Source organism: Zingiber officinale, chromosome 4A, assembly GCF_018446385.1.
Source record: "Zingiber officinale cultivar Zhangliang chromosome 4A, Zo_v1.1, whole genome shotgun sequence".
Classification (NCBI taxonomy): Eukaryota; Viridiplantae; Streptophyta; class Magnoliopsida; order Zingiberales; family Zingiberaceae; genus Zingiber; species Zingiber officinale.
Window position 1 is genome coordinate 92,427,214 of NC_055992.1, and position 19,072 is coordinate 92,446,285.

The 19,072-nt window shown below is 52.0% G+C and overlaps 1 protein-coding gene across 1 annotated transcript; it reads right to left on the reverse strand.

Moving 5' to 3' along the window:
• Window positions 1–350: 350 nt before the first annotated feature.
• LOC121970165 (LRR receptor-like serine/threonine-protein kinase RGI5) lies at window positions 351–13,126 on the reverse strand. The gene is made up of 3 exons (XM_042520679.1): window positions 11,932–13,126; window positions 1,061–2,868; window positions 351–949 (listed from the first exon to the last, which is right to left on the reverse strand). The coding sequence occupies exons 1-3, from the start codon at window positions 12,936–12,938 to the stop codon at window positions 576–578; spliced, it is 3,189 nt and encodes a 1,062-aa protein (XP_042376613.1). The 5' UTR covers window positions 12,939–13,126; the 3' UTR covers window positions 351–575.
• Window positions 13,127–19,072: the final 5,946 nt, after the last annotated feature.

Consider the following 19,072-nt stretch of genomic DNA (forward strand, 5'->3'; position numbering starts at 1 on the left):
AATGAGACTTTCTTTTGATTCTTACCCAATTCCGAAGTACCTTTTACGAAGAGATGTTAATAATTTTGAGCAAAAAAAGTGGAACCGCTACTCTAGCGCCCCCTGAGCTTGGCCCCCCAGAATTTCAGAGGGAGTAAATCACGGTGAGTGCTGGGCTGGAAAGTTGACTGGGGTCTTAGGAGTTTTTGACCAGCAGACGAAGAATATTATTCCCGTGTGCAACTGACGACCCTCGACCTTTGATCATTTGAGCAAACAATCAGGCAACTTACCAGCTGATCCAGCCCGTGGGGGCAAGAGATGTTAATAATTGCTGGGATAGGAGGGACACACGGTTAAACAATAAGCTCTACTGCTAACAGAGAAAAATCATTTGCTGCAAACATGGAAGGTAGACTAGTTTAAGCTTCAATGCTCAAAAAGCAACTGGACAATAATGCCAAAGCAAGCATCAGAATAACTCTAGGAGTCCTTCCATTTCTTCTGGAAGAAAGAAGAATCATCAATCTTCAACTCAAATAAGCTAAAAAGGAAAGGAGGTGTAGAGAAAGGAAAGATATATCGTTCATCGGCCATTACTCAGGTTTCAGAAGAGGCTGTTCAGAAGTGTTCCCTCCTCCTTCACCTGGGCTCTTCACTTCCTTCAGCAATGCCACCACCTCCTTCATGGTGGGGCGCTCCGCCGGTGATGAATTCACGCATAACATGGCAATGCCGAGTGTCTGAAGCATCTCCTGCACCATTTGATCAGGCAGGCCTTGCAGCTTTGGCTCCAAGATGTTGATTGCAGGCTCAAAACTACCCATCTTCTTGTTCACCCACTCGACTATGTGAAGACTGTCATTACCCGCCGATTCAACCGCACTTCGCCCACTTAGGATCTCTAGGAGGACCACGCCGTAGCTGTATACGTCGCTCTTCTCTGTGATATTTGCTGTGTATCCATATTCTGTAACAGTTGTGTATACTTGCATTTAAGTCTAATTCAAACAAGCAGCATGAACTAGATAAAAGCACACCAAAAGATGCAAATCCTTTGTCGAATCTTGATATACTGTACCTGGTGCCATATAGCCATAAGAACCTGCAATCCTTGACACAGTTTGGTTGTAACTTGGCGAATCCTTCAGCTTCGCCAAGCCAAAGTCGGCCAAATACGCTTCGAATTTGGAATCTAAGAGTATATTGTTAGACTTCACATCCCTGTGAAGAATTGAAGGAATGCAGTCATGGTGGAGATAGGCTAAACCTTGTGCTGATCCAAGCGCAGTCTTGTACCTTGTCTCCCAATCCAGACTTGTATTCTCTTGCAAAAGCTGTTGCAGATTGCCATTGGAGATGTAGTTGTAGAGGAGGAGCTTGACACACTTGTTGGAGCAGTAACCTAACAACTTAACGATGTTTCGATGTCTGATGTGCCCGAGTATTTGAATCTCAGACTCAAACGGATCGACCAGATCATCTTCCTTCTTTGTCTTCCAAAGCTTCTTCACAGCAATGAGTTCCCCATTGGGCATTTCGGCTTTGTAGACAATGCCAGAGCAACCTTTTCCGATGACATTTTCATCCTTCAGACACCTGAGAATGTCGTCGACTGTGAAGTTCAGTCTCTGAAATGGGATGAAGGTCCATGGATACGAGAAGTCATCGAACTCAGAGTTTTCGACAGTGAATCTTCTGTTTCTGTTTATGAAGATCCATATAACTGTAAACAAAAGAGTGATAGAACCCAAAAGGACGCATGTAAGAGCCACAATTTTAACTGTCTTAACAGCAATTCTCCGTGCTTGATTAGAGCAAGTAAATCCATCAGAAGACCGACAGAGGTTTGGGTTATGAAGGTAGGAGTTGGGTGATAGAGTTTGAAAAAATGGAGTTGCCGGAATTGGTCCGGAGAAATTGTTGAATGAGATGTTCAGATAGGCAAGACTAGTGAGCAGCCCCAAGACTTGAATTCCTCCACTGAACGTATTGTCTGAGAGGTCCAAGGATTGCAACTGCGTCAGGCCAGACATCTCCGGCGGGATTGCTCCGATGAAGCGGTTGGAGCTCAAGTTCAGACTAATGGTTAGGCTGGTCAAGAAACCAATCTCAGGAGGAACAGGACCTGATAGGCGATTACCACTTACATCCAGCAAGGTCAGCTTCTGCAAGTTCCTGATGGATTTGGGCAACGCACCGGTGAGGAAATTGTCATTCAGGATGAGCTTATTCAAGTAACTGAAGTTACTAAAGCGCGATGGGATTTCTCCGGTGAAGCCGTTCTGGCTCAGGTCGAGCTGTTCTAGGTTTATCAGCTCCCCTAGTCGAGGAGGGATTTCTCCGGTTAAACGGTTGTCGTGGGCATCGAGCAGCTCCAAGACAGCGATATTCGCGATCTCTGAAGGCAACTCCCCTGAGAAATGGTTACTGTAAACGTCCAAGAACACCAGATTTTGCAGCTTCCCGATCTCGTTAGGGATCTTACCAGAGAGCTGGTTCTCTCCGAGCCTCAGCCTGACTAAAGATTGGCAGTTTGAAACACTCGAAGGCAGTGGCCCTGTCAAGGAATTGCCCAACAGGAGGAGCTTGCTGAGTTTGTTCAGCGTAAAAATGTCCTCCGGGATGGATCCTGTGAGGCCGTTCTGGGACAAGTCTAGGGCATACAGCTCCGTGCAGTTGCCGAAAGACACCGGAATCGTCCCCGACAACGAGTTGCCCCACAGAAAGAGGCTCTCCAAGGATTTCAAGTTCCCAATTTGCCAAGGTATGGAACCAGACAGGGCATTCTTGTCGAGTTGCAATGTTGTCAGACTGCTGCAGTTGCTCAACTCCTCTGGGATGGAACCTGTGAGCATGTTATCGGAGAGATGCAGTTGCTCCATGATCCTGTCTGGAAGCTGAGAAAACGAACCTGCCGGTGTGACGTGTCTGGAAGGTTGACCGCATCCCCATGACCCGGTCGATGATCTGTCCTCTACGTTGACCAGATCGTCGGAAGTCCTCCTCCGGTCAACTGTACCTGTATCCAGCGACCGGGTTCCCCCGGTCTCTGGTACCTCGGTGCTCGAGGCGAATCCCACAAATGCATAAATATCCGGATAATAATAGAATATTGAAATAAATGCAAAGAAGGTACGAGAACGTACCCTGGCCCAGGGGGGCGCCCTCGGATGGATGGATGAGCTGATAGTGATGCTGATCAAGTCATAGCGCGATGGCCTGTGATCTAATGTAGCAGGAGTCCAAAGAGACGGCTCGTAGGCCGGATAATACCTGCAACTCCTAAGCATAATAACTCATCAGCTTAATAATGACGTGAATAGTGAAACCCATTGGCTCGATGGCTGGAACCCAATCCCAGCTCAAAGGCCGGCATAGGTAAACAGCATAAGTAGCGCCCGCTGCCGAAGGAGGCGACAGTGATGACAGCAGTCGCTGGAGGTAGCACTGAGTGCTGTAAGGGGCGGCGGCGGTCACTATAGGCGGCTATGCTAATCTCTGAGCCCAGCGCTAGTGAGGACTCGACGGCGATGCGAAGCGCGATAGAGGCGTCACAGGCGCTGTGGAGCGCATTAGAGGACTAGCCGACGCTGTGGCTGTGGCCGCGGAAGAAGGCGGTGGAGGCTGCTGACGGCGGCTGGCCGCAAGGGAGCAGACAGCAGCGAGGGGAGGAGGATAGATGCCAGTAGGCGTCGGAGTTGTAACCGGCGATAGAAGGTGGCTGCAAAGAAACATGAAGCAAGCCATGCCCCTATGTTCCTCCTAGCGGCGGCGCCTGGCGCCGGTGATGAGCTGAGCACGGGAGTGAGAGAGGTGGTCCTCCTCTCTGTCCCTGGCGGCGAACCAAACCCAAAAAAGCCTCCCCCGCCTTCTTCCGCGGCCACAGCCACAGCGTCGGCTAGTCCTCTAATGCGCTCCACAGCGCCTGTGACGCCTCTATCGCGCTTCGCATCGCCGTCGAGTCCTCACTAGCGCTGGGCTCAGAGATTAGCATAGCCGCCTATAGTGACCGCCGCCGCCCCTTACCGCACTCAGTGCTGCCTCCAGCGACTGCTGTCATCACTGTCGCCTCCTCCGGCAGCGAGCACTACTTATGCTGTTTACCTATGCCGGCCTTTGAGCTGGGATTGGTTTCCAGCCATCGAGCCAATGGGTTTCACTATTCACGTCATTATTAAGCTGATGAGTTATTATGCTTAGGAGTTGCAGGTATTATCCGGCCTACGAGCCGTCTCTTTGGACTCCTGCTACATTAGATCACAGGCCATCGCGCTATGACTTGATCAGCATCACTATCAGCTCATCCATCCATCCGAGGGCGCCCCCCTGGGCCAGGGTACGTTCTCGTACCTTCTTTGCATTTATTTCAATATTCTATTATTATCCGGATATTTATGCATTTGTGGGATTCGCCTCGAGCACCGAGGTACCAGAGACCGGGGGAACCCGGTCGCTGGATACAGGTACAGTTGACCGTAGGAGACAGATCATCGACCGGGTCATGGGGATGCGGTCAACCTTCCAGACACGTCACACCGGCAGGTTCGTTTTCTCAGCTTCCAGACAGGATCAAAATGGCGCCGTCTGTGGGAACGCGCCTGATCTGGAACGTGAAGATGGATGATGCCGGATAGTTCTGCCATCCTCATGATCACGGTCAGTTTTTCTGGTATTTATCCTGTCAGTTATATGATCTGTATTAGTCCCGAAGGCCCCCGAGCCGTTCGGCCGGGAGGTTTATATCCGAGCCACAGGCTCGAAGGCGAAGACCCCCGAGCCGTTCGGCCGGGAGGTTTATATCCGAGCCACAGGCTCGAAGACGAAGGCCCCCGTGCCGATCGGCCGGGAGGTTTATATCCGAGCCACGGGCTCGAAGCCGAAGGCCCCCGAGCCGTTCGGCCGGGAGGTTTCTATCCGAGCCACAGGCTCAAACACGAAGACCCCGAGCCGTTCGGCCGGGCTGCATACTATTATGGCAGGATGGGAAACCAAAACCCTGCGCTGTTCAAGATGATAGAGGGAGGTTATTGCCTAGGAGCGAATGCCTGAGCCGCTCGGCCAGGTACATTATAGCCGAGACTACCTCGGGGAGGATTATATGCGAGCCAAGCGCTCGATGTGAAGGCCCGAGCCGTTCGGCCGGGTATATGGTATCCGAGCCCAGCGCTCGATGTGAAGGCCCGAGCCGTTCGGCCGGGTATATGGTATCCGAGCCTAGCGCTCGATGTGAAGGCCCGAGCCCTTCGGCCGGGTATATGGTATCCGAGCCCAGCGCTCGATGAGAAGGCCCGAGCCGTTCGGCCGGGTATATGGTATCCGAGCCCAGCGCTCGATGTGAAGGCCCGAGCCGTTCGGCCGGGTATATGGTATCCGATGCGAAGGCCCGAGCCGGTCGGCCGGGTATATGGTATCCGAGCCTAGCGCTCGATGTGAAGGCCCGAGCCGTTCGGCCGGGTATATGGTATCCGAGCCCAGCGCTCGATGTGAAGGCCCGAGCCGTTCGGCCGGGTATATGGTATCCGAGCCCAGCGCTCGATGTGAAGGCCCGAGCCGTTCGGCCGGGTATATGGTATCCGAGCCCAGCGCTCGATGTGAAGGCCCGAGCTGTTCAGCCGGGTATATGGTATCCGAGCCCAGCGCTCGATGTGAAGGCCCGAGCCGTTCGGCCGGGTATATAGTCTCACTTGAAGACCGACGAGCACCGTCGTTAAAAATCGAGAGCCGCGCCGACCGGCTATAAATATCCGCGCCGACGAGCACCGTCGTTAAAAATCGAGAGCCGCGCCGACCGGCTATAAATATCCGAGCCGACGAGCACCGTCGTTAAAAATCGAGAGCCGCGCCGACCGGCTATAAATATCCGCGCCGACGAGCACCGTCGTTAAAAATCGAAAGTCGGACCGGCGACTATAAACCTTCCGGGCGATCGACCAAGAGTCGGGCCGCAGTCGGACCGGCGACTATAAACCTTCCGGGCGACCGACCAAGAGTCGGGCCGCAGTCGGACCGGCGACTATAAACCTTCCGGGCGACCGACCAAGAGTCGGGCCGCAGTCGGACCGGCGACTATAAAAACCCCGGCTTGAAGACCGTCTAGCCCAGACGTTAAACCGTAGAGTCGGACCGGCGTGAATCCCCCGGCCTGAAGACCTCTGCACGGACCAGCATATCATATATTCTATCTCCCCCGTTCGGGGTCGAGTTATCACCGAAGGCCCCCGAGCTGATCGACCGGGAGGTTTATATCCGAGCCACAGGCTCGAAGACCGAAGGCCCCCGAGCCGATCGGCCGGGAGGTTATTATCCGAGCCAAGCGCTCGAAGCCGAAGGCCCCCGAGCCGTTCGGCCGGGAGGACCAGTATATCGGACCAGTATATCATACATCTATCTCCCCCGTTCGGGGTCGAGTAGCCATCGGGAGCATCTATCTCCCCCGTTCGGGGTCGAGCAGTCCTCGCGGCCCGGCATCTATCTGACCGATCGACGTCACCACGGTCGCACGCGCGGCATCGTCCGCCCGGCATCTATCTGACCGATCGACGTCACCGCGGTCGCACGCGCGGCATCTATCTGACCGATCGACGTCACCGCGGTCGCACGCGCGGCATCGGCCGCCCGGCATCTATCTGACCGATCGACGTCACCGCGGTCGCACGCGCGGCATCGTCCGCCCGGCATCTATCTGACCGATCGACGTCACCACGGTCGCACGCGCGGCATCGTCCGCCCGGCATCTATCTGACCGATCGACGTCACCACGGTCGCACGCGCGGCATCGTCCGCCCGGCATCTATCTGACCGATCGACGTCACCACGATCGCATGCGTGGCATCGTCCGCCCAGCATCTATCTGACCGATCGACGTCACCGCAGTCGCACGCGCGGCATCGTCCGTCCGGCATCTATACATCCGATCGGCAGCATTACGATCGTTCGCACGACAGCATTCGTCCGGCATCTATCCATCCGATCGGCATCATTCCGATCGCTCGTTTAGCATTGCCAGCTCCTCGCTACTCGACTGCCGGACCAGCATTTTATGTTCGCTCGTTGACCATTCTCGATGCTGCTCATTCAGCACGTCAGGCCAGCATTTCATGATCGACTGATCGTCATTTTCTCTGTCGCTCGTTAGGCGTTGTCCGCTCGCCGTCTACTCGATCGACATCTTTCCGATCATCCGTTCGGCCACACCGCGTGATCTAGGTCGCACGCTCGGCCTCGTGCCGGTCTACTCAGCGTCCCACGTGCCGCTCGGTCGGCTGTCAGTTTACATGTCGAGCACTCAGCGTGTTGTCGTTCGCTCAGCATCTTCCGCTCAACGTCTATCTACCCGATCGACATCACTTCGATCGTCCGGTCGGTATCTTCGTGGCTGCGTACTAGGCATTGGTTCGGTTACAGATTTGATCCGCTCGACACGTTTATCATCTCATGCGACACTATTATCATAGCGACCGCTCGAGTGACATTATATTATCGGTTCAACGATTCGGCTTTGACATCGAGAGCGGGTCAGCTCTTTGCGATAGACTGTCCAGTCAGTCGGACTCACGCCTCCTTCGACTAGACTTGAAGGGGAGGCTTGTGATCCGGTTGTGTATGGGCATGGGAGTAATTAGTTGGTGAAGGAAGGACAGTTTGGTCTTTTTAAGTCCAATTAGGTTTGACTTTAAAGGGAAGCAGGGTTCGGCTTTAAGGGGAGAGGCTTTTTTGGGTTTGGTTGGCCGCCAGGGACAGAGAGGAGGACCACCTCTCTCACTCCCGTGCTCAGCTCATCACCGGCGCCAGGCGCCGCCGCTAGGAGGAACATAGGGGCATGGCTTGCTTCATGTTTCTTTGCAGCCACCTTCTATCGCCGGTTACAACTCCGACGCCTACTGGCATCTATCCTCCTCCCCTCGCTGCTGTCTGCTCCCCTGCGGCCAGCCGCCGTCAGCAGCCTCCACCGCCTTCTTCCGCGGCCACAGCCACAGCGTCGGCTAGTCCTCTAATGCGCTCCACCGCGCCTGTGACGCCTCTATCGCGCTTCGCATCGCCGTCGAGTCCTCACTAGCGCTGGGCTCAGAGATTAGCATAGCCGCCTATAGTGACCGCCGCCGCCCCTTACCGCACTCAGTGCTGCCTCCAGCGACTGCTGTCATCACTGTCGCCTCCTCCGGCAGCGAGCACTACTTATGCTGTTTACCTATGCCGGCCTTTGAGCTGGGATTGGTTTCCAGCCATCGAGCCAATGGGTTTCACTATTCACGTCATTATTAAGCTGATGAGTTATTATGCTTAGGAGTTGCAGGTATTATCCGGCCTACGAGCCGTCTCTTTGGACTCCTGCTACATTAGATCACAGGCCATCGCGCTATGACTTGATCAGCATCACTATCAGCTCATCCATCCATCCGAGGGCGCCCCCCTGGGCCAGGGTACGTTCTCGTACCTTCTTTGCATTTATTTCAATATTCTATTATTATCCGGATATTTATGCATTTGTGGGATTCGCCTCGAGCACCGAGGTACCAGAGACCGGGGGAACCCGGTCGCTGGATACAGGTACAGTTGACCGGAGGAGGACTTCCGACGATCTGGTCAACGTAGAGGACAGATCATCGACCGGGTCATGGGGATGCGGTCAACCTTCCAGACACGTCACACCGGCAGGTTCGTTTTCTCAGCTTCCAGACAGGATCAAAATATTGTGATCCGGTTGTGTATGGGCATGGGAGTAATTAGTTGGTGAAGGAAGGACAGTTTGGTCTTTTTAAGTCCAATTCCCGAGCCGTTCGGCCGGGTATATGGTATGCGAGCCAAGCGCTCGATGTGAAGGCCCGAGCCGTTCGGCCGGGTATATGGTATCCGAGCCCAGCGCTCGATGTGAAGGCCCGAGCCGTTCGGCCGGGTATATGGTATCCGAGCCCAGCGCTCGATGTGAAGGCCCGAGCCGTTCGGCCGGGTATATGGTATCCGAGCCCAGCGCTCGATGTGAAGGCCCGAGCCGTTCGGCCGGGTATATGGTATCGGAGCCTAGCGCTCGATGTGAAGGCCCGAGCCGTTCGGCCGGGTATATAGTCTCACTTGAAGACCGACGAGCACCGTCGTTAAAAATCGAGAGCCGCGCCGACCGGCTATAAATATCCGCGCCGACGAGCACCGTCGTTAAAAATCGAGAGCCGCGCCGACCGGCTATAAATATCCGCGCCGACGAGCACCGTCGTTAAAAATCGAGAGCCGCGCCGACCGGCTATAAATATCCGCGCCGACGAGCACCGTCGTTAAAAATCGAAAGTCGGACCGGCGACTATAAACCTTCCGGGCGATCGACCAAGAGTCGGGCCGCAGTCGGACCGGCGACTATAAACCTTCCGGGCGACCGACCAAGAGTCGGGCCGCAGTCGGACCGGCGACTATAAACCTTCCGGGCGACCGACCAAGAGTCGGGCCGCAGTCGGACCGGCGACTATAAAAACCCCGGCTTGAAGACCGTCTAGCCCAGACGTTAAACCGTAGAGTCGGACCGGCGTGAATCCCCCGGCCTGAAGACCTCTGCACGGACCAGCATATCATATATTCTATCTCCCCCGTTCGGGGTCGAGTTATCACCGAAGGCCCCCGAGCTGATCGGGAGGTTTATATCCGAGCCACGGGCTCGAAGACCGAAGGCCCCCGAGCCGATCGGCCGGGAGGTTATTATCCGAGCCAAGCGCTCGAAGTCGAAGGCCCCCGAGCCGTTCGGCCTGGAGGACCAGTATATCGGACCAGTATATCATACATCTATCTCCCCCGTTCGGGGTCGAGTAGCCATCGGGAGCATCTATCTCCCCCGTTCGGGGTCGAGCAGTCCTCGCGGCCCGGCATCTATCTGACCGATCGACGTCACCACGGTCGCACGCGCGGCATCGTCCGCCCGGCATCTATCTGACCGATCGACGTCACCGCGGTCGTACGCGTCCGCCCGGCATCTATCTGACCGATCGACGTCACCGCGGTCGCACGCGCGGCATCGTCCGCCCGGCATCTATCTGACCGATCGACGTCACCACGGTCGCACGCGCGGCATCGTCCGCCCGGCATCTATCTGACCGATCGACGTCACCACGATCGCATGCGTGGCATCGTCCGCCCAGCATCTATCTGACCGATCGACGTCACCGCAGTCGCACGCGCGGCATCGTCCGTCCGGCATCTATACATCCGATCGGCAGCATTACGATCGTTCGCACGACAGCATTCGTCCGGCATCTATCCATCCGATCGGCATCATTCCGATCGCTCGTTTAGCATTGCCAGCTCCTCGCTACTCGACTGCCGGACCAGCATTTTATGTTCGCTCGTTGACCATTCTCGATGCTGCTCATTCAGCACGTCAGGCCAGCATTTCATGATCGACTGATCGTCATTTTCTCTGTCGCTCGTTAGGCGTTGTCCGCTCGCCGTCTACTCGATCGACATCTTTCCGATCATCCGTTCGGCCACACCGCGTGATCTAGGTCGCACGCTCGGCCTCGTGCCGGTCTACTCAGTGTCCCACGTGCCGCTCGGTCGGCTGTCAGTTTACATGTCGAGCACTCAGCGTGTTGTCGTTCGCTCAACGTCTATCTACCCGATCGACATCACTTCGATCGTCCGGTCGGTATCTTCGTGGCTGCGTACTAGGCATTGGTTCGGTTACAGATTTGATCCGCTCGACACGTTTATCATCTCATGCGACACTATTATCATAGCGACCGCTCGAGTGACATTATATTATCGGTTCAACGATTCGGCTTTGACATCGAGAGCGGGTCAGCTCTTTGCGATAGACTGTCCAGTCAGTCGGACTCACGCCTCCTTCGACTAGACTTGAAGGGGAGGCTTGTGATCCGGTTGTGTATGGGCATGGGAGTAATTAGTTGGTGAAGGAAGGACAGTTTGGTCTTTTTAAGTCCAATTAGGTTTGACTTTAAAGGGAAGCAGGGTTCGGCTTTAGGTGGAGAGGCTTTTTTTTGGGTTTGGTTCGCCGCCAGGGACAGAGAGGAGGACCACCTCTCTCACTCCCGTGCTCAGCTCATCACCGGCGCCAGGCGCCGCCGCTAGGAGGAACATAGGGGCATGGCTTGCTTCATGTTTCTTTGCAGCCACCTTCTATCGCCGGTTACAACTCCGACGCCTACTGGCATCTATCCTCCTCCCCTCGCTGCTGTCTGCTCCCTTGCGGCCAGCCGCCGTCAGCAGCCTCCACCGCCTTCTTCCGCGGCCACAGCCACAGCGTCGGCTAGTCCTCTAATGCGCTCCACAGCGCCTGTGACGCCTCTATCGCGCTTCGCATCGCCGTCGAGTCCTCACTAGCGCTGGGCTCAGAGATTAGCATAGCCGCCTATAGTGACCGCCGCCGCCCCTTACCGCACTCAGTGCTGCCTCCAGCGACTGCTGTCATCACTGTCGCCTCCTCCGGCAGCGAGCACTACTTATGCTGTTTACCTATGCCGGCCTTTGAGCTGGGATTGGTTTCCAGCCATCGAGCCAATGGGTTTCACTATTCACGTCATTATTAAGCTGATGAGTTATTATGCTTAGGAGTTGCAGGTATTATCCGGCCTACGAGCCGTCTCTTTGGACTCCTGCTACATTAGATCACAGGCCATCGCGCTATGACTTGATCAGCATCACTATCAGCTCATCCATCCATCCGAGGGCGCCCCCCTGGGCCAGGGTACGTTCTCGTACCTTCTTTGCATTTATTTCAATATTCTATTATTATCCGGATATTTATGCATTTGTGGGATTCGCCTCGAGCACCGAGGTACCAGAGACCGGGGGAACCCGGTCGCTGGATACAGGTACAGTTGACCGGAGGAGGACTTCCGACGATCTGGTCAACGTAGAGGACAGATCATCGACCGGGTCATGGGGATGCGGTCAACCTTCCAGACACGTCACACCGGCAGGTTCGTTTTCTCAGCTTCCAGACAGGATCACTCCAGAAAGTCCAGCCTCCCTATCTCGCCGGGAACCTCGCCGGCGAGCTTGTTCGCGGACAAGTCGAGGACTACCAATGCGGAACAGTTGGAGAGCGCGACGGGGATCGTCCCTGTGAGAGAGTTCCCCCACAAGAGCAGGCTGGTGAGCTTCTGCAGCTTGCCCAGCTCCGGGGGGATGACGCCGGTGATTTTGTTCATGTGCAAATAAAGGTTCCTCAATTCGGAGCAGGAGCCCAGCTCCGGCGGTAGAGGACCGGAGACGTCGGTGTCATAGAGAGCAAAAGTTTCGAGATTGACGAGGTTGCCGAACTCCCGGGGGATGGTGCCGGAGAGGCTGGTGGCGGCGGCGCCGAAGGTGGTGAGGTTGGTAAGCAGGCCGAGCTGCCGCGGGAGTGGGCCCGAGAGGCCGGGGTTGCCGCCGACGCGGAGCTGCTGGAGGGCGCGCAAGGAGCCGAGTTGGGAGGGGATGGAGCCGTTGAGGGAGTTGTCCTGGAGGCAGAGGACCTGAAGGGAGGTGAGGTTGGCCAAGGCCGGGGGGATGCCACCAGAAAGGCGGTTGGAGTCGAGGAGGAAGAACTGGAGGCCGGCCATCGAGCCTAGCTGCGGCGGGATGGTGCCCGACAGGGAGTTGGAGGAGAGGTCGAGGATGCGGAGCGAGGAGAGGGCGCCGAGCGCTGGTGGGATAACGCCGGAGATGTTGGCGGATGAGAGGTTGAGCAGCTGGAGGGAGGAGAGGGCGCCGAGCTCCGGCGGGAGGGAGGTGAGGTTGAGGAAGGTGTGAGCGAGGGAGAGGGAGATGACTCTGCCATCGGGGGTGCAGGAGACACCACGCCAAGCGCAGGGAGTGGGATCGGAAGGGTTCCACGACGGCAGCGGCTCCCAGCCGTGGGAGGCGCCGGCAGGCAACAGAGCTAGCAGAGCTTTGCCGTCAGGCGAGAGACCGGCTGTAAGAAAAGCAAAGAAGAACAGTGAAGCAGTGGAAACGGTGACTCTGATCCTCCTCATCGGCAGTCCCTTTCACCTCTTCCTCCTCCTCCTCCTCCTCCTCGTCGACACGGTTGACCAACAACAGAATGCTTCTGACGAAAGCAAGAAGATATCAAACGAGACGAGCTTTCCCAGATATCAATGGAGCTTGCTGCTTTACTACTGCTCCCATGGCGATGAAGGCGTTTAGGTTGAAATTTGCTGGTTATATCAGAGAAAATCTATATAATATGCAGTTTAAAAAGCTCAGGAAGAACTGATTGGGTCACTGTTTTGCTGCATGCATGTGGAGCTCAAGCGGCTCCTCTTGTCCTGTCTTCAATGGCGGGGAGAGGCCCAAGGAGGGTAGTTTACTTACAAATAACGTTATTTTTTAAAACCAAAGGCTCCTTGCAAAGACAGCACTGCGTGACTCGATCTTAACTCAGTCCAGAGGAGGTCGCTTATCCCTAAAATCCCAATCCCCAACTAAGCCTCACTCGCTATACCCTCTTTCCTAGACCCCAAATTTACCCTAATTCATTACTATACTGCTCAAATGGATCAAATTATAGCTAGGCCTTTGCCTCCGATGGTGTTGGGAGAAGGCAAAGCTAAAATAAATCGGGGCTTTGGGATGCTGGAAAGCATCCTCGAATCGCGACTCAAACAAAGGTGTTGGCATGGTCTGTGGTCTTTGGACGTAGCGTGGTACTGGTCCTAAGAGATTGGAGGAGATTAAACATGGCATTTTACCATAAAAACACACACACTCACTTACCGTATTAAATACACGCAATCAATGATGGATCCAGAAATTCTATAGATCCAGAAATTCTAATATAGAGAGGTAATTTTTATAAGGAAGAAGGGATGGTATTCTCTATCTTTATTGGTATAATTCTATAATATTAGGAGTTCTATTGCCGAGAGCTATCGTCAATTCCGTAAATACTAGGAGCTCCGAGAGCTATCTTTATTGGTATTCTCCGACCTACCTCACAACTCCGGACTTAGACCACCGAACAATAAGGACCGATGGGAATTTTATTTCCATAGGATTGCTTGCTGCAGCACCCGCCACCTCCTCCTGCTTCCCACTGCCAGTAATTGTTGACCACGGTAAGTTGCTTGTCAGTCAATACGATGCCGAAGCACAATAGCCTCGGCTGAAGCTCACGCCACCGCCCAACCAAGAAACTACGGGCTCCTTGTACAGCCACTTCTCGAGCAAATCCAGCCAAGGGAGTAGCCGGACATCTTTACTATTTTGCCACCACTGCGATCAACAAGGAAAGAAGATCTCCTTGTGCCATCAGACAGCAAGGTTCCAACACCAAAAATTGTTTGCAAACATAAAAAAATTCTTCTAGCAAGCCACAGTAGCAAACTCCAACCAATTTGCTCCTTTTTCTATTTGTGAGTAGTAGTTTGCAGAAGCCAAGAGATGAGTTATTTATTTTCGATGTTAGATACTCAACGATGTCAAGATGGCTAAAAGCAAAGTTCATACCGATAGCAAATTTGTCGCATCGTTGGTCATACTGATATTTATTGCTCTAGAAGATTTGATTGGTCCTATAGTCAGAGAAATGTAAAATTTGTCTCTGACTTGGACATGTTGGTATTCAATGTCCTAAAAGATTTAATTCAAATTTTGCTGGTGGTATTGCAACATTATGACAACAAACTATTTCACAAGAAGAATCTGCATCTTTAAATCAATCACCACCTTCTTGATAATCTGCATCTTAGTCATCTTATTCTAGAGCATTCTCACTTTCTATCTCTCCTAATATAGTTTCATCGACTCCTGAGAACCCAAGATGACATTCAAATTCTGGAGCAACTCATTATGTTACATCATAATATGATATTTTCATAGAAGCTTCGCCTTATCATGGACCTGACATGGTACAAATAGGTAATGACTCGAGTTTGTAAATTACTCACCTTGGAAATATATCCTTTCACTCATGTGGTCGAACTTTTCATATGCGCAACACTCTTCATGTTCCTTCTATCATCAAAAATTTACTTTCTGTGCGTCAATTTACTCTTGATAATGTGTTCTTTGAATTTTATCCTCGTCATTGTCTTGTGAAGGATCCCACAATAGAAACTATTCTTCTCCGAGGAAATATTAAAGATGACCTCTATCATTTTCAACCCACCTGTACTAATGCTTTTGCTGGAAAACACACTGATAAATTCTTTTGGCACACATGTCTTGGTCATCAGTCTCTACATCTTGTTCAAAATATCATTAATTAGTATGGTTTATCAATTTCTTTAATCTCCTCATCTCATTTATATGAAGCTTGCATAAAAATAAAATATCATAAATTATCTTTTGTGTCTTTTACTTGCACCTCTAGTTTTCCTTTAGAAATTATTCACTATAATGTATGGGTCCTGCTTTAATTCTATCTAATCAAGTTTTCTTTATTATGTTATCTTTATTGATAATTTTAGCAAGTTTACTTAAATTTTTTCTATGAAAAGAAAGTCTGATCTCTTCGATATTTTTTATCATTTTCAAAAGCATGTTAAGTGTTATTTTGATCATAAAATACTCACTCTGCATTCTACTTAGGGAGGCGAGTATCAAGCCCCTCATCGTCATTTTATCTCCTTAGGTATCCTTCATCAAGTCTCTTGTCCTCACACTCTTGAACAAAATGGATCTGCTGAGTGGATACATTGTCATATAATTGAAATTGTCTTAACCCTTCTTAATCATGACTCAGTTCCACTTAAATTTTGGGATGACGTTGTCCGAACTTCAGTATACCTTATCAATCATTTGCTCACCCAATACTTCAAAACAAAAGCCCCTTGGAAAGACTTTATAATCGCTCTCTAGATTACTTATTCTTCTGTATCTTTGGTTGCCCATGTTATCTTTGATTATGATCTTACTCTAAACATAAGTTAAAACCCTCGATCTCAACAATATATTTTTCTTAGTTATAGCAATTTACATCATGGATATCGTTGCCTATATATGTCAACTGGGCAGTTATATATTTCTCAATATGTATTTTTAATGAGTATCTCTTTCCATTTGTAGTTATTCTCTCAGACACTCCTTCAAATAATCAAGACACCTTTCTGATTTACCCTACTAGTATACTAGAACTCTCACAGGTTGCTCCAACTATTGGTGCAAGGAGCACCAAACAATCGAATCTGTGTTTTGATAATGACAAAAGAGTTCAAAGTTAAGTTGTCTTGTGATCTAACAAGTGTGACTAAGTGTGCAGAAAAGACCTAAGTGATCTTAGGCAAAGGAAAGTCCTAACTACAATTAGACAACAAAGTTCTGTCTGGGGGACTAGTGGGTCAAGGACTTTGGGTGAAATCCTAGAGTCGAGAACTCTAGGTGAAAGTCTTGGGGGTCGTGGACACTAGGTGGAAGACTGGATGGATCATGGATCAAACGTTCAACAGGAAGACCTAAAGTCTCGGACGCTGAGCAAAAGTCCAAACAGTTTTAAGGACCTATCTGGTAAAAGGTAATTTCTCCAAAGAGGAGTAGGTGAGGATATATTCCCCAAGGAGGGAACAGTAGGTGTCGGTCTGACCTAGAGTTTCAACGAAACTTAAAGTCAAGATCGGACAATTAGAATGTTGTCAAAACTTGTCATTCTTTAATTTTATTTGTCTGGACTAACTTTGTTTTGTAGAAAATAAAAGTGTAGAAAATGGTGATCTGGGTGCTCGGAGTCCGAACTCTCGGAGCTGCTCCAGGCACCCGAGATGCCTTCGCCAAACAGCCACTCGGGAAGGCTTCGCCTGGAGCAAGGTGTTTGGCTAGGCGCCCGGAGTTGCTCCAGGAGCCCGGATAGCCGAAAATTAATCTTTATAGTGAGCTAGAATGCGATGATTAGCCAACCTACGTCACGATCTTGGTGCCCGGAGGTGGATAATTTTTACAGATCAAGTTTCAACGAGAGCACGCCACGTCAGTCCTATGAGGGCTCCCAGGGAGGTTCCAGGTGCCCGGAGTGGGCTATAAAAGGAGGATTTGACCAGCAACTCAATAACAACATTCCAATCATCTTCTGCTCTTACGCGCTGCTCAGAAAATGCTTCCACAATGCCTAAACACTACTCTGACAACCAAAGACTAGCGACTTCAGATCTTTACAAGTTGTCGGTATAATTTTGTTTAAAGTTTTATAATTGTAGTTCTTATACATAATATTTGTAATTTTTCTTCGAACTACTAGTGGATTGTCCATCGAAAATACTCTCACGTGCGAGCCTTAGAGTAGGAGTCATCGCAGGCTCCAAACCAAATAAATCAAAGTGTTAGTGATTGTTGTCTTTCTTTCTGTCTTTATTTCGCTACTTATCTCTTGAAAGTTTTTAAATAAGCGTTAAAGTCACGAGTTCTGTTCATACTCCCCCCCCCCTAGCATAATGATCCTACACCAACAAGACATACACAAAGTTCAAGGGAAGATGGAATTTTGGGCTCCGCTCCATCTCCATAAAATCTTGCAGACTTCCTCTTTTGTCTTGATTCCCATCAATTTGACCACTCATCTCCAAATAGTTCCAATAATGATACTTGATACGGTTAGCAGTGGAGGGGCCCAAGAGGAAAGGGTGAGAAAGGTCACGGCCATATAAGCGGTCAAAAGTCAAGAGGACGTGGCGGTCAATAGTCAAGCTGACTAGGCAGTCAAAAGGCTAGCCTATGGAATAGGCAGAGGTCAGGCAAACTGGTTGTTCAAGCAGGCGAGGCCGTGGGAAAAACAAAGGAAGTCGGCAAGCGGAACCTGGGGTACAGGTCGGGATCGGCAAAGCTGGGCAGAGGCAGCTCAAGCTGCAGGCCTATGGTCGAGGGACAGGAAACAAATCAAAGGTCGGAAGCGGCAGGGCTGTGCAGAGACGGCTCGGTCTGCAGGTCTGCGACTCGAAGGCCCGGAAGTGCAAGCCACAAATCAAAGGTCAGAAGCGGCAGGGCTGTGCAGAGACGGCTCGGTCTGCAGGTCTGCGACTCGAAGGCCCGGAAGTGCGAGTCACCAGTCACAGGTCGGAAGCGACAGGGCTGTGTAAAGACAGCCCGATCTACGGGCTTACAGTCGAGGGCCGGCAAATACAGGGGACAGAATGCAGACCGTGATCGACAGGGCTGTTCAGGGTTAGCCTGACTAACAAGTAACGCATAGAGGCAAGATCTCGTCGAGGGGTGTGAGGTAAATGCAGACCGCGATAAATAGGACGAGCTAAGCTGTGCAGGAGTCGGAGGATCACAACTGTCCGTCAAGGGTAATCATTGCATACCAGGGAGATGTGCGGAGGCGGAGGTTCCTAAGCGAGAGGATGCTCTCATAACCAATGGCAGCCTGACAGATGTCCTTCACTACGAGACAAAACCCCTGTAAAGGCGAAGGTTCCTAAACAAGAAGATACCTTCACGACCAATAGCAGCACGACAGGTGTCAGGGATATACGACAAAGCCCAGCGTCTAACGTTTTCTGACAGGATGGCAGGTTCTGGAAGCAAGGTGGGTGCATAAAAAGGAGGAGATTCCTCGTACGCGGGTACGCGCTCTCTCGTCACTTTTTCCACAACTTTTCGTTTTTAGTCTCTCTGCTTTTTCTGGGGAAAAAGGATCTGACTTGAGCGTCGGAGGGCCTGATCCGGGTACTTTTTCCCTGGGTTCTGGTCTCTAACGTGAGGGAGGGAGATCGTCTGAGTGTGTGCAGGGTCCTGCAGCAGCGTCAGCTGCCCGTGGGAGCCGAATCGCCCACAACTTTCCGTCAACAACCAGGCCACCGCGACCAGCCTCCGTCCGACTCAGCCTTCGGACAGGATCAAGGCAGAAGCACCCTGCCTGATCCGGAGCGTGAAGATGGAGGACTCGGGCCTCTAGCAGGAGGATCAACGTGACCATGACCGCGGGAGTACGAGCTCTTCAAGGAGGTCGAAGCAGCCGCCCGAAAAGCAAGGAACAGCCTCACGACTCGCCTGGCGCGGCGTTTAAAGAACCGGGCCCCGCCCGACAGGGCTCAAAGAGGAAGTAGCAGGAAGAACTCCTCGTACCTCTTTCGAGAGCCTCGCCGCAACTATCATCGAGCCGGACCTCGTGAGCATAGTCCAAGAGCCGCAGGCGTCGGTGGTGGAAAGCTCTCTACATCCACCCCGGGATTCGTGA

What these genes read in the sequence shown, in the direction of transcription:
- LOC121970165 (XM_042520679.1), bottom strand. Translation starts at nt 12,938, where the DNA reads ATGAGGAGGATCAGAGTCACCGTTTCCACTGCTTCACTGTTCTTCTTT. An exon ending in GGGAGGCTGGACTTTCTGGA is followed by an intron (nt 2,869 to 11,931) that starts GTGATCCTGTCT and finishes GCTTCCAGACAG; the next exon opens with GATCATGGAGCAACTGCATC. An exon ending in TTATGGCTATATGGCACCAG is followed by an intron (nt 950 to 1,060) that starts GTACAGTATATC and finishes CAACTGTTACAG; the next exon opens with AATATGGATACACAGCAAAT.